Genomic DNA, 15,781 nt, shown 5'->3' with positions numbered 1-15,781 from the left:
GGATCTCACCTGTAGCCAATGAGGATAAAAAGATGTCAGTTAAGACCGCAGCAATTTCTTCCTTTGCATCCCTCAGATTCTGGGATAAATCCCATCTGGCCCAGGAGACGTACCTACCTTAATGTCTTTGAAAAGACCCAGTACCTCCTCCTTTTCAATGTCAACTTGACCCAGGCTGTCCACACACCCGAGCCAAGAATCATCTTCCACAAAGTCCTTTTCATTGGTGAACACTGATGCAAAGTACTCATTTAGTACTTCGCCCATTTCCTCTGAATCAACACATAAATTCCCCTCACTCTCCTTCTGTGGTCCAAACCTTTTCCTGGTCACTCTCTTGCCTTTTACATAAGAATAAAAAACTTTGTGATTTACCCTAATCCTACGTGCCAAGGACTTTTCATGGCCCCTCCTAGCCCTCCTAATTTCCTGCTTAAGTACGTTCCTAATTTCTTTATACTCAAGGGTTTTGACAGCCCCCACCCTTCTAGACCGTACAAAAGCCTCCTTTTTCTTTTTGACAAGGTTCACAATATCCCTCGTAATCCAAGGCTCCCTAAACTTCCCATACTTATCCTTTGTTCTCTCAGGAACGTGACTTTCCTGAATCCTAATCAACTGTCGCTTGAAAGACTCCCACATGCCCGATGTTGATTTACCCTCCAACAGCCACACCCAATCCAAATTCTTCAATTCCTGTCTAGTAGCACAGTTGGCTAAATAGCTGGCTTGTAATGCAGAACAATGCCAGCAATGTGGGTTCAATTCCTGCACCGGCCTCCCTGAACAGTCGCCGGAATGTGGCGACTAGGGGCTTTTCACAGTAACTTCATTGAAGCCGAATTGTGACAATAAGTGATTATTATTAATTATGTTATCGTAATTTGCCTTTCCCCAGTTTAGCACCTTGCATGAGGGTTACCCTCATCCCTGTCCAAAAGTACCCTAAAACTTATGGAATTGTGGTCACCGCTCCCAAAATGTTCCCCTGCTGAAACCTCAACCACCTGTCCAGGCGTATTCCCCAATAGCAGGTCCAGTACTGCCCTTTCCCTCGTTGGACTATCTAAATATTGCATCAAGATATTAAGATTTTGGTGCAGAGTTAAATGTAAGTCCATTACGAATAAACACAGAACTATAACTTGAAAGAATTCTCTATGCACACAGCAAAATGATTCAAACCAAAATATACTCTTGTGGTAACCCTCACGAGGACACAGGGGATCGCTGATTGATCTCCCCGCAAGCTTTGCAGAATATGAGTTCCTGTGATGAGCTGGCAGAGGTGGGCCCAGCTGGGGCTCATTAGCGAGACATTTAAATGTAAGACCATAAGACATAGGAGCAGAATTAGGCCACTCGGCCCATTGAGTCTGCTCCGCCATTCAATCATGGCTGATATTTTCTCATCCCCATTCTCCTGCCTTCTCCCCATAACCCCTGATCCCCTTATTAATCAAGAGCCTATCTATCTCTATCTTAAAGACACTCAATGATTTGGCCTCCACAGCCTTCTGCGGTAAAGAGTTCCACAGATTCACCACCCTCTGGCTGAAGAAATTCCTCTTCTCAGTTTTAAAGGATCGTCCCTTCAGCCTGAGATGGTGTCCTCTGGTTCTAGTTTTTCCGACAAGTGGAAACATCCTCTCCATTTCCACTCTATCCAGGCCTCGCAGTATCCTGTAAGTTTCAATAAGTTTTCCTCATCCTTCTAAACTCCAAAGAGTACAGACCCAGAGTCCTCAACAGTTTCTCATAGGACAATAACTCCCAGACCAGGAGTTAAGATAGTCCTGGACTGGACGTTTGTTTTGTGTGCTGCAATAGCAGCATTACTTTCAGTTTAAAATAAAGCAGTTTGGCCTTTCACTCCACACCTCGAATTATTACAACTCTCAACAGTACTTTGAACAAAAAGCAAAATGCTGCAGAAGCTGGAAACACAACAGACCGGTCAGCATCTGTGGAGAGGAGAGACAAGAAAACCTTGCAGATAGATCATCCTTCAACAAATGAGGCTTGAATTGATCTAATGAGTGTTTCCAGCATTTACTGCTTTTGTTCGAATATTATGCAGAAAGCACATGACTATGATATATCCAATCACCTCTTACAATATGCATGTCTGCAGTGTCTTAAATGTGCGAAGACATTCCAGGGCGCCTCACAGTGTTTGCACTCAGCCCAGGTAACTTTAGCCTCTTTTGCAGCTGTTTGCCGGAGCTACATGGTACGTCACCGACGTCTGGCTGGCGTTTTTATTGCATCAGCTCCTGGATCAGTTGGAGTAAAACACAAGCTTGGAGTGGGGAGGGGGAGAAGATTGCTTCAACATTTAACGCCAGGTGCGAGTTGGAGCTGGAACATTACTGGGAGCAGTTCCAGTACGCGATCCAAGTCCAAGAATGATCAGCTTTACATTAAGAAACCTTCTGGGGCGCTCGGTGTCATTGAGCAACAAGTGCTCCGTGCGTTCATTCCGGTGAGTTTACTTTAATCCAGGGAGAATTCACCCTGCAACATATTAGGAGTGTGGGGGTGGAGGTCATGTCTGAACTCGCTCCTTGTTCTCTTATTACTCCAAGTTAGGTGGGTCTTATGTCCGTACAGTGCCCACTTAATAATGTCATCTTCTTCAGCTTTGATTTAGATTTGAACTTTTTATATCGCGATGATTGTAACGAAATCTGCGTGGCATTGATTCAGAGTTTGTGCAGGCTGCAGAATGTGCGAGAAGTCAGCAATGCTGCTGTCATGGGGATTTTTAAAAGGTGGACACCACAGGCAGTATCCAATTACAAATCTCTGTCCTCGTTTCATTAAGAGCGACAAAACTTTAAAACTGAACCTAAGATACAATTAGATTGTCAGCGAAAGTTTATTAAAGGACCATAGTCTGGTTACGAGTCCTGAGAAATCTTATGTGCCTCAAAGCACAAGAGTTTGGAATTGCTTGCAGTAATGTTCTGTGCATTCTCCCAGGGACAGCAATCACAAGTTATCATTGTAACACTTTATTCTCATTGTAACACTTTATCGGCCAATTGCAACCATTCAGCGAAGCTCTTAAAATCAAGCTTCTTTTAGATGTAAAAGAACCCGTATGTCTGTCTGTTTTAGAAATTTTTTAACATTTTAAAATTTAAGAAACTGACCACTGTTCACCAATGAAACAGTTCAATAGTTAAGTATAGTTTATTTTAAGTTATTTACAATCGCGTTACCTGCTGTTGGAGTAGACCAGGGTTTTCCAAATGTTTTTTTTACCTGGGATCTGTGCCAACCTTTGGGACAAATGCCAGCCGACCATCGTGACCCAGGCCGGCCAACCTTTGCAACACACACCACATTTGCTTACCTTTAATGCGAAAGAGTTTGTCCTCTCGATCTCATTGCAATCTGGTTCACAGGAGGAGAGGGTAATACGCACATCAGGTACAGACTTCAGCCAGTTCCTTTGTGCCATTTTCATCTTTGAGAAAACCGAAAACCCAACCTCGCACTTGTAGGTTGTTGTGAAGGGCCAACATGCTTGATTTACTCAGCACTGGATTTTCCTGGCATATGTACTCCAGATTGCTGACAGCGAAATGGGCCTTTGGCATGTTTTGTTTTAAATTTAGAGTATCCAATTCTTTTTTCCAATTAAGGGGCAATTTAGCGTGGCCAATCCACCGTGCCTTCCGTGCCCAGTGCACCGCAGGGGTTGAGGTGCTTTATTGACCCCTTTAACTGCACTCTTATTTGATGTTTTTAAAGTTTCCGTTGATCTTTGTTGTGTTTGGGTTCGTGCCCCTAACAGGACCGGCCCTTTTTTGCTTTGTCCCTCAGTTTGTTTTCCTTTCTTCTGTTTTGTTGGTAGACTTAAAAATCCAATCCACCATACCTTGATCATCTTCTGGGTTATGGGGATGAGCCCCACGCGAATGTGCAAACGCGTCACGGACAGTGGTCCAGGGCCGTGATCAAACCTGGGACCTCGGTACCGTTAAGCAGCAGTGCTAACCACTGCGCCACCGTGTCACCCTTCTGTCATGTTTTTAATGTGCGTATCACAGGTCAGATACAGCAATGTCGTCTTTCTTTTAGAGTCAGCTGTAGTTAATAACTGATGCTGGGCTCTCAAACGCAAATGGAATTTTTCATCCACTACTTCTCTTTCAAAATCTGAAACTTCTCCTCTCATTGTTAGTACCTCCCTGCATAGAACACACATGGGTTTTGCATCCTTATTTGCACTGGCACAACTGACAAAACCATTATGCAAGACATCATCTCAATACTGTTTTGTTCCTGAGTTAAGTTTCTTCTTTGTAGGCTGTTAACCAGAGGCCCTGGAGTTCTGAACTGAGCTAACACTAGTATTGCTCAGTCCTGCCCTGGACTCTCCTGCGCAGCTCTCTCAAGCAGATGCAGTTGTGAGATCCTGCCCAGTAGGTTCACTGCTTATTTGTGTCTCTGGCCTCTCTTACTTGTAAAAGAATGAGTCATCTTCACAGTCCTCTTGCCTTGCTTGCCAGCAGCTAGAAAGTGGAAGAAGCCCTCCTCTGTGATTTGGTGCCAAAAGCACATTCATAGAGGGCGCTTGAAGTCAAGTGTACGTGCAGGGTGCATGACCTGCTCACTGCTGCTGGTTCTGGCTGGATGACTGCACACAGCCTCATTTCATCTCTTTTAAAAGACGGCAGCACTGAGGGACGAGGCAGGGGTGTCCACTCTCCATTGCTGTCCACTACTTTTTGCCTTGGCTATAGAGCCGTTGGCGATGGCGCTGAGAGCATCAAAGAACTGGCAGGGGATAAGACGATGGGGGGTGGAGCACAGGGTCTTGCTATATGCGGACGACCTGCTTTTGTACATTTTGGACCTGTTCGGGGGGGGGGGGTTGGAGTGATTATGGGGATCCTAGAGGAATTTGGCTGGTTTTCGGGGTATAGATTGAACATGGGGGAAAAAGCGAGGTCTTTCCGATCCAGGTGAGGTGGCAAGAGAAGAGATTGAGGGAGATGCCATTCAAGGTGGTGGGGGGAGCTTTTGGCATTTGGGCATCCAGGTGGCACAGGGGCGGGAGCAGCTGCACAAGCTGAATCTGATTCGGTTGGTGGAGCAGATGAAGGGAGACTTTAGAAGCTGGGATGCGCTCCCGTTGTCATTGGCAGGGAGGGTGCAGACGGTGTGGTACTCCTGAGGCTTTTGTTTATATTTGAGAGCCTGCCTATTTTTATTCCCAAGGTTTCTTCAAGAGGGTGAATGCAGTGATTTCTGGGTTCGCGTGGACGGGTAAAACCCCACGGGTAAAGAAGGTGCTGCTGGAGCGAGGTTGAGGGGGGTGCTGGCCCTTCTGAACTTTATAAATTGTTATTGGAAGGCAAACATAGCGATGGTCAGGAAGTGGGGGAGGAGTCGGTATGGGAGCAGGTGGAGGCGGCCTCATGTAGGGACATGAGTTTGGGGCCAATGTTCATGGCGCCTCCGCCGTTCTCACCAGCAGGGTACATCCACCAGCCCGGCAGTAGTGGCGGCCCTGAGGGTGTGGGGACAGTTGCAACAGCACATGGGGCTGGAGGGGGTGTCGGTGTGGGCACCGATATCCGGCAACCACCAGTCTGCTCCAGGGGGGCTGGATGGGGGTTCGGGGGGTGGCAGCGGGTGGGGACCGAGCGGTTTGGGGATTTGTTTCTCGATGGGGGGCTTTCTGTGTTTGGAGGAATTGGAGGGGTTTGAGCTGCCCAGTGGGAATGGGTTCCGTTACCTACAGGTGAGGGACTTTGTGCAGAGGCAGGTTTTGACTTTCCCACACATGCCGCCCCAGGGGCTACAGGATAAGGTAGTGTCAAAAACGGGAGTGGAGGAGGGGAAAGTATCGGAGATTTATAAGGAGCTTATGGAGTTGGAGGGAGCCCCGATAGGGGAGGTGAAGCGAAAGTGGGAGGAAGAGCTGGATGGGGAGCTGGAGTTAGGTGAGTCAATGCATGATTTCCAGTTGCGGCTATGCAGAGCTAAGTCGCACGTTCGGCAGCTCCCACTTGGAAAGGACTTTTGGGCTCTTTTCAGGGCCCCCAATGGAATGTTTTCGACATTTCCTGGTGTGGGAAGAAGACTGCAACATTCCCTTGACAGCGTATGGCTTGGACCAGGAGCGGGGCGACTAAAAAAGTGGTGGTGAACCCAAATACAATGCAAGGGAAGAAGAGCAAGATGGCGGCGGACGGGGACCAGGCAGCGTGAATGCAGTGGGCGCAGGAGCAGCAGGAGGTTATCCAGCGCTGCTTCAGGGAGCTCAAAGCGGACCTGCTGAAGCCGATGAAGGCTTCTATTGATAAGCTGCTGGAGACCCAGACGGCCCAGGGGGTGGCGATCCGCGAGGCCCGACAAAAGATCTCAGATAACAAGGATGACATCTTGGGCCGAGCGGTAAAGGTGGAGGCGCACGAGGCGCTGCACAAGAAATGGCAGGAACGGTTCGAGGAGATGGAGAATCGGTCGAGGCGGAAGAATCTGCGGATCCTGGGCCTCCCGGAGGGGCTGGAGAGATCGGACGTGGGGGCCTATGTGGTCACCATGTTAAACCCGCTGATGGGAGCAGGGACCTTTCAGGGGCCCCTGGAGCTGGAAGGGGCCCATAGAGTGCTGGCAAGGAGGCCTAAGCCTAACGAGCCGCCGCGGGCGGTGCTGGTGCGGTTTCATCGGTTCGCCGATCGGGAATGCGTACTCAGGTGGGCCAAGAAAGAGGAGCAGCAGGTGGGAGAACGCGGAGGTTCGAATATATCAGGACTGGAGCGCGGAGGTGGCGAAGAAGAGGTCCGGGTACAACCGGGCGAAGGCGGTGCTGCACAGGAAGGGGGTGAAGTTTGGCATGCTGCAGCCAGCGCGACTGTGGGTCATCTACAAGAACCGGCACCATTATTTTGAGTCCCCGGAGGAGGCATGGGCCTTTGTTCAGGCCGAGAAGCTGGACACAAACTGAGGGTCGGGATGGGGGGTCGGGCGTGGTGATGATCGGGGATTGTTGTGTTACATTGTGAGGGGGGGTTCTTTGTTCTTGTTCCTTTTTGATTCGGTGTGGGTGGTTAGGGGGGTTGGGCACTGTTTTGGTTGGGTCTGTCGGGTGGGCTCTTGGAAGGGGGCAAGTAAACGGAGTAGAGGGTGGATGGCCGGCAGGGGGGATGGGGCCCCGCGGGGGAGGGCGAGGCCTGGGTCGGGGATGAAGGGACTGGGCCTGTAAAAGGAGCTGCGCCAGAGGAGGCTGGGCCGGGCAGGTGGAAAGCGCGGGCTTTTTCCCGCGCTGAAGGCTGGAGGGGGCGGGGAAGTGCGGGTTTTTTCCCGCTCTTGGAATGGAAGGGGGAGGCGGAGAGCCTGCTGGTGGGTAATGGAGGGGGAGGGGCAGTCCCACAATGGGAGGAGTCAAAGGAGAGGCGGGAGTGGCCGGGGTCAGCAGGAGTCAGCTGACTTGCGGGAGTGTAATAGGGGGAGCAAAGCAGCTAGGAGGGGTCCTAGCTGGGGGTGGGTGGGGGGTGGGGGGGAGGGAACCGGGTTGCTGCTGGTATGGTCAAGGGGGAGCTGGAGCGCGTAGAGGGGGTTGGGACGGGGTTCTGCCGCTGTAGGGAACGGGCCGGGCGTAGGGTGCGGGTGCGTGGCTGGCTGAGAAGGGATTATGGCTAGTCGGCGGGGGAGGGGGGGCGGGTAGCCCCCTGATAACCTGGAATGTAAGGGGACTGAACCGGCCAGTTAAGCGGGCCCGGGTGTTCGCGCACCTGAAGGGGCTGAAGGCGGATGTGGTTATGCTTCAGGAGAAACACCTGAAGTGGCAGACACAGGTAAGATTGAGGAAGGGGTGGGTAGACCAGGTGTTTCTTTCGGGGCTGGATGCCAAAAATCGGGGTGTGGCGATCTTGGTGGGAAAGAGGGTGTCGTTCGAGGCGTCGAGCATTGTGACAGACAATGGTGGCAGGTACGTAATGGTAAGTGGTAAGCTGCAAGGGGAGAGGGTGGTGCTGGTCAACGTGTACGCCCCAAACTGGGACGATGCGGGTTTTATGGGGCGCATGTTGGGTTGGATCCCAGACTTGGAAGTGGGGGGCCTCATAATGGGGGGGGGGACTTTAATACGGTGTTGGATCTGGCACTGGACCGCTCCAGGTCTAGGACGGGTAGGAGGCCGGCGGCGGCTAAAGTGCTTAGGGGGTTTATGGACCAGATGGGAGGGGTGGACCCTTGGAGATTTGCAAGGCCGGGAGCTAGGGAATTTTCATTCTTCCCGCACAGTCATAAGGCCTATTCCCGGATCGTCTTTTTTGTTATGAGCAGGGCGCTGATAGCGAGAGTAGAGGATACCGAGTACTCAGCGATAGCCATTTCTGATCACGCCCCGCATTGGGTAGACCTAGAGCTGGGGGAGGAGAGGGACCTGCGCCCGTTGTGGCGCTTGGAGATGGGGCTGTTGGCGGACGAGGAGGTGAGTGAGCGGGTCCGAGGAAGCACAGAGAGATACCTGGAGGTCAATGATAACGTGGAGGTCCGAGTGGGGATGGTCTGGGAGGCGCTGAAGGCGGTGGTTAGGGGAGAGCTGATCTCCATTCGGGCCCACAAGGAGAGGAGAGAGCAGAGGGAGAGGCTGGTGGGGGTGATGGTGAGGGTAGACAGGAGGTTTGCGGAGGTGGCGGAGGAGGGACTGTTGAGGGAGAGGTGTAGCCTCCAGGCCGAATTCGACTTGTTGACCACCAGGAAGACAGAGGCGCAGTGGAGGAAGGCTCAGGGGGCAGTTTATGAATATGGGCAAAAGGCAAGTCGGATGCTGGCGCATCAGCTTCGGAAGCGGGACGCAGCTAGGGAGATCGGGGGAGTTAAGGATAGGGGAGGGAGTGTGGTGCGGAGTGGGGTTGGCATCAATGGGGACTTCAGGGACTTTTATGAGGAACTGTATCGGTCGAGCCCCCACTAGAGGAGGGAGGGATGGGCCGCTTTCTGGACCAATTGAGGTTCCCGAAGGTGGAGGAGGGATTGGTGGCGGGATTAGGGGCCCCGATTGGGCTGGAGGAGCTGGCCAAAGGGATAGGGAGAATGCAGGCGGGGAAGGCACCGGGGCCGGACGGTTTCCCGGTCGAATTCTACAAAAAATATGTGGACTTGTTGGGCCCGTTGCTGGTTAAGACCTTCAATGAGGCAAGGGAGGGGGGGCTTTGCCCCCGACGATGTCCCGGGCACTGATCTCCTTGATCCTGAAGCGGGACAAGGGTCCCCCGCAGTGTGGGTCTTACAGGCCGATTTTGTTGTTAAATGTAGATGCCAAGGTGCTGGCGAAGGTCTTAGCCACGAGAATTGAGGATTGGGTGCCGCAGGTTATCTACGAAGACCAGACAGGGTTCGTGAAGGGGGGGCAGTTGAATGCGAATGTGCGGAGGCTCCTGAACATTATTATGATGCCGGCGAGGGACGGGGAGACGGAGATAGTGGTGGCGATGGACACTGAGAAGGCCTTCGATAGGGTAGAGTGGGGGTACTTGTGGGAGGTGCTGAAGAGGTTTGGGTTTGGGGAGGGGTTTGTCAGGTGGGTCAGGCTGTTGTATGAGGTCCTGATGGCGAGTGTGGCCACGAACAAGAGGAGGTCTGAGTACTTTCGGTTGCATCGAGGGACGAGGCAGGGGTGTCCCCTCTCCCCCCTGCTCTTTGCCCTGACGATTGAACCCCTGGCTATGGTACTGAGGGAGTCGAGGAACTGGAGGGTGTTGGTGCAGGGTGGGGAGGAGCATAGGGTGTCGCTCTGTGCGGACGACTTGCTGCTATATGTGGCAGACCCGGTGGGAAAAATGCCGAAGGTAATGAGGATCCTCAGGGAGTTCGGGGATTTCTGAAGGTACAGGCTCAACATGGGGAAGAGCGAGTTGTTCGTGGTTCACCCAGGGGACCAGGAGAGGGGGATTGGCGAGATCCCACTAAAAAGGGCGGAGAGGAACTTCAGGTATTTGGGGGTCCAGGTGGCCAGGAGCTGGGGGACCCTGCATAGACTTAATTTCACGAGGCTGGTGGAGCAAATGGAGGAGGAGTTTAAGAGGTGGGACGCGTTGCCGCTGTCCCTGGCGGGTAGGGTGCAGTCAGTTAAGATGACGGTGCTCCCAAGGTTTTTGTTCCTGTTCCAGTGCCTCCCAATTTTTATCCCGAAGGCCTTCTTTAGGCGGGTCAACGGGAGCATAATGGGGTTTGTGTGGGCGCGAGGGACTCCGAGGGTGAGAAGGGTGTTCCTGGAGCGGAGTAGATATAGGGGGAAGCTGGCGCTGCCCAACCTCTGTGGGTACTACTGGGCCGCCAATGCGGCGATGGTGCGCAAGTGGGTGATGGAGGGGGAGGGGGCTGCATGGAAGAGGCTGGAGATGGCGTCTTGTGAGGGTATGAGTCTGGAGGCGCTGGCAATGGCGCCGCTGCCGCTCCCTCCAATGAGATATACCACGAGCCCGGTGGTGGCGGCTACCCTCAAAATCTGGGGGCAATGGAGGCGGCACAGCGGGGAAGTGGGGGCCTCGGTGTGGACCCCAATACGGGGAAACCACCGGTTTGTCCCAGGGAGAATAGATGGAGGGCTTTCGGGGTGGCACAGGGCAGGGATAAGAAGATTGGGGGACCTGTTTGTGGATAGGAAGTTCGCGGGCCAGGGTGAGCTGGAGGAGAAGTACGGGCTCCCCCCGGGGAACATCTTTAGGTACTTACAGGTAAGGGCGTTTGCCAGGCGGCAAGTGGTGGAATTCCCTCTGCTGCTGCCACGCATGGTACAGGACAGGGTGCTCTCGGGGGGGGGGGGGGGGTTGGAGAGGGGAAGATCTCGGAAACTTACCAGGTGATGCAGGAGGAGGAGGAGGCCTCGGTGGTGGAGGTGAAAGGTAAGTGGGAGAAGGAGCTGGGAGAGGAGATTGAGGAAGGGACGTGGGCAGATGCCCTAGGGAGGGTGAACTCTTCCTCATCGTGCACGAGGCTCAGCCTCATACAGTTTAAGGTGCTGCACAGGGCACACATGATCGGGACAAGGATGAGCCGGTTTTTTGGGGGGGTGAGGACAGGCGTGTTAGGTGCTCGGGGAGCCCAGCAAATCACACCCATATGTTCTGGGCATGCCCAGCGCTGGAGGAATTTTGGAATGGCGTAGCGAGGATGGTGTCGAGGGTGGTAGGATCGAGGGTCAGACCGGGCTGGGGGCTCGCAGTATTTGGGATGCAGGGGAGCCGGGAGTGCAGGAGGCGAAAGAGGCCGGTATTCTGGCCTTTGCGTCCCTGGTAGCCCGGCGGAGGATTCTTCTCCAGTGGAAGGATGCGAGACCCCCAAGCGAGGAATCCTGGATCAACGATATGGCGAGGTTTATTAAGTTGGAGAGGGTGAAATTTGCCTTAAGGGGATCGGTGCAAGGGTTTTTCAGGCGGTGGCAACCGTTCTTGGACTTCCTGGCAGAACGTTAGACAATGGTCAGCAGCAGCAGCAACCTGGGGGGGGGGGGTTCTATTTTATTTTTGATTGTCTATACTGGGGGATCTGAGGGGGTGTATATGTTTGCTATGTGTTAATTCGGGGTGTTAATTTATTATTTATGTATAGGGGGAGGGGGGCCACGGTGTTGTTTTTGTTTTTGTATTTAATTCTATTGGGTTCCTTTTACATTTTGTTGTTGCTATTTTGTGAAAACTTTAATTAAAATTATTTTTTTTTAAAAAGGTGAGTCAATGCATCCTCGTCATGTGCCAGGCTTAGCCTGATATGGGGCGGGCGGTGGGAGGGGAACAAAAAAGAAAGAAAAAAAAGGCTTAGCCTGATACAATTTAAGGTGGTCCACAGGGCGCACATGACTGTGGCCTGGATCAGCAGCTTCTTCAAAGGGGTGGGGGATAGGTGTGGGCGGTGTGCAGAGGTGGCCTGCGAATCATGTCCATTCGTTTGCCATTTATTGACTTGTTTGGGAAAAATTAAGCTGTCAGCATGGGGAGGGGGGGGGGGGGGGTTGTTCATCTTGCTCTTCTGATATCTTGTTAAAATTACAAATGCCTGAATAAAAATACTTTAAAAAAATATATAACTCTGAATTTAACAGTTTGTTGGGTTCTGATTGCAGATGTGGCCAAGTTATGCTCGGTGCTGCTGCTCTAAAAGGGCGTCACCTGTTAACTTTGAAGGATTTTAATGGTGAAGAAATCAAGCAACTATTGTGGACGGCAGCTGATCTGAAAATAAGAATAAAAGAGAAAGGCGAGGTAACAGGAAGGATCATAACATCACTGATTTTCTTTGATATATGGATTCGCTAAAGTCTTCTGTCCTTTTGAGTATAGCCTCCTTTTCAATGGTGCCTTTCAGGCATACATCCTACGGCAGTCAGGCCATGCTCTGCCAATATTGATCAGATCTGAATCGGGTTTTATTCTATTATCCGATAGACCAGCTTCAGGGTCTGGTCAAGAAAAACTAAGTACAAATCAGAGGATGCCCAGGAACTTTACGATGATGCCTTGAGCCTTCGGAAAAACTGCCTTCACAAATGAAATCAGTTCCTGTTGCCCACTCCAGTGTAATTTAATGCAGAGGTCAGAACTTTAAAATCGAGTGGGATTCTTCTCTTGGTTTCACCCGTTCCCTCTCTCAGAGTCTTCTGGTCTTTGAGTCCAGTAATTATTAATGCAATGTATTGGCAAAATGTTTGCTGATGTTTCCGGAGACCTTGTAGCTATCGTAAAGTTTCTGTTCTTATCTTGCTTCGATTCTTATCCTGCTTTTGTTCTCCTATTTTGTGGATTAAAACAGACACTCCCTTTACTTCAAGGCAAATCTATTGCCATGATATTTGAAAAAAGGAGCACCAGAACAAGAATTTCTACAGAAACAGGTGAGAAATGTCTCTCCAAATGTGTAATAGTAGATCTCTTGTTGCACGAGGTGATTTTTTTTTTCAATTAAAGTGATTAGGATTTCAAAGGAAAGAAATCTTGCTGAAGTTATGCAGGGCATTGATACGGTCACACTGGAGGTTATGGGCAGTTTACCCTCCTTATCTAAGGGAAGGCCTATAGGGAGTGCAACAACATTTCACCAGATTGATTTCTGGAAGAAGGGATTGTCCTGTGAGGGGATAGAATAGAATAGGCCTATATTTCCTCACATTTTGAAGAATGAGAGCTGATCTAATTGAAATGTATAAAATTCACATGGGGGTTGATAGGGTAGATGCTGGAGAAATGTTTCCTCTGGCTGGAGGCTCATGTGGGCACTATCTCCAAATAGGAGGTCAGGCTTTTAGGACTAAAATTTGCAAAATGTCTTCACTCACAGGATTGTGATTTTTTGAAATTCTCCAACCCGGAGAGCTGAGTACATTCAAGAAGGAGTTCAATTAATATTTGGATATTAAGGGATACAGGGATGTGAAAAAATTGAGTTGAGGCGGATAATCAGTCATGATCTTGTTGGATGGTAGAGTAGTTTGAAGGGCCAAATGGCCTACTCCAGCTCTAGTTTCTTATGCTCTTCTGAAATACATAGGTGGAGCTTCAGGATACCAACAATAATGTAAAGAGTAATTTTCTAAGTACAACAATTAAGTAAAATTAATGGTTTTAACATAAATTAAAATTTGAGATGGAGTATGAAAACACCTGAGGGTGAATGCTATATCTTCCCAAGCACTATTAGATATTTTCAATTAAAATCTTTTTATTCTCCTCATTTTCAATCATTTCAACAAATAAACAACAAAAGAAAAAACAAACAAAACAAATACAGTAACAATCTCCCAAACAAAAAGAGCATCCCATTCAATTTACAGACCAAAACATCCATCCGTACATTCCAGGTCAAAACATTAACAGTCAAAACATTAACAATCAGTAAACAGTGTAATCAAAAACAACAATAACCCCCCCCCACCCCACCCAAATTATCGATCGCAACCAATTCTCAAAAATGCCTAATATACAGTTCCCATGAATTGTAGAACTGTTCCTTCAGCCCCCTCAACTCAAACGTCTCCTTCTCAAGAGTCAGAAATTTAAGTGGTTCCCCCCGCCAAGCCGAGGCACAGGGCGGAGGAGCTGACCTCCATCCCAACAGGACCTGCCTCTGGGCAATCAGTGAGGCGAAGGCTAAAACATCTGCCCCCGCACCCGTCTGCAGCCCGGGCCGGCCCGACACCGCGAAAATGGCTTCTAGGGGCCCTGGTTCCAAGTTCATGTGCACTACCCCCGAGATGACCCTGAAATCCTCCCTCTAATACTTCCCCAGCTTCGGACAGGACCAAAACATATGTACGTGGTTTGCAGGGCTCCTCCCATACTGCCCGCATACATCCTCCACTCCCTCAAGGAGTTGGCTCATCCTCGCCCTCGTGAGCTGCAAGTAGCTTAAACCCTTCCCCTTGCCCCAGTCCATACTTCTCTCACAACTCTTCCAACCTCGCAAAACTTCTCCCCCAGGAACAGGTCTTTTAATGCCCTGACCCCCCTCTCCTCCGATCTTCGAAACCTCCCATCCAGCTTCCCTGGCTCAAACACATGGTTCCCCCTAATCGGCACCTCCCCTGACCCAGCCCCCAGCTTAAAGTGCTATCTCAACTGCCTCCAAATCTGTTGCCACCACCACTGGACTCCCAGAGTACTTGCCCGGGGCCATTGGGAGCGGCACTGTTACTAATGCCGACCTTCTACTCAGACCCTCCTCCATTCTAACTCACCGGGACTCCCTCCCTCCAACCCAACTCCTCACCTTTTAAGCGTTCGCCGCCCAATTGTATTATAATAAATTCGGGAGGACCACCTTCCTACCCCGGCTACCCGCCCCCCCAAAAAATAAACGATGTGATTAACTTGTCCACTTCCTGCAAAATGCCTTTGGCAAAAAGACCGGCAGGCACTGATGTGGAAACAGAAATCGCGGCAACATATTCATTTTGATCGCCTGTACCTGACCTTCCAGTGACAGAGGGAGGCTATCCCATTTTGCCAAATCCGCTTTCACCTTTCCCACTAAGCTAGTAAAATTGTACCCACAAAGTCGTCGTCCCCACCACCACACACCACCAGCACCCCCAAATACGTGAAGTGGGTTGCCGCCCTGTGCAATTTCACATAACTTCATTGCAGTGTTAATGTAAGTCTGCTTGTACACTGATAAAGATTATTATTAAATGGCAGCCCTCCCACTCCCGCTCCACTTCTGGCCAGAACAGCACAAAATATTCCCTCTTTAATTTATATCCTGAAAAAGACCCAAAACATAGAACATACAGTGCAGAAGGAGGCCATTCGGCCCATCAAGTCTGCACTGATCCACTTAAGTCCTCACTTCCACCTTATCCCCTTAACCCAATAACCCTCCTAACCTTTTTGGTCACTAAGGGCAATTGATCATGGCCAATCCACTTAACCTGCACGTCTTTGGACTGTGGGAGGAAACCGGAGCACCCGGAGGAAACTCACGCAGACACGGGGAGAACGTGCAGACTCCGCACAGACATTGTCCCAGCGGGGAATCGAACCTGGGACCCTGGCGCTGTGAAGCCACAGTGCTATCCACTTGTGCTACCGTGTTGCCCTACTTCGGAGAAGTTCCATTATATCCCCCACAGACACATTCGGCTCTGATATATGTAACGATAAATCATCTGCGTACGGAGACACCCTATGTTCCCCCCACCCCCTGGGCTTTTCCCTTCCACAGTCCCGAGCTCCTTAAAGCGATGGTCAAAGACTCTATCACTATTGCAAATAACAGAGGGACATAATACCTCTGCCTGGTCCCCCGGAGCATGGCAAAA

The 15,781-nt window shown here is 50.7% G+C and overlaps 1 protein-coding gene across 1 annotated transcript in view; it reads left to right on the top strand.

Annotated features, from left to right (window-relative positions):
- The first annotated feature begins 2,201 nt into the window (after positions 1-2,201).
- Positions 2,202-15,781, top strand: part of otc (ornithine transcarbamylase) — a 147,587-nt gene continuing 134,007 nt past the window's right edge. The window contains exons 1-3 of the mRNA XM_072513886.1: positions 2,202-2,485; positions 12,092-12,230; positions 12,778-12,859. Of these exons, the coding sequence (XP_072369987.1) occupies positions 2,409-2,485; positions 12,092-12,230; positions 12,778-12,859 (298 nt within the window). The 5' untranslated portion in view covers positions 2,202-2,408. The remainder of the gene's footprint in view (positions 2,486-12,091; positions 12,231-12,777; positions 12,860-15,781) is intronic.

Source organism: Scyliorhinus torazame, chromosome 8 (genome assembly GCF_047496885.1).
Source record: "Scyliorhinus torazame isolate Kashiwa2021f chromosome 8, sScyTor2.1, whole genome shotgun sequence".
Lineage (NCBI taxonomy): Eukaryota > Metazoa > Chordata > Chondrichthyes > Carcharhiniformes > Scyliorhinidae > Scyliorhinus > Scyliorhinus torazame.
This window is presented reverse-complemented; position numbering and strand designations above follow the sequence as displayed.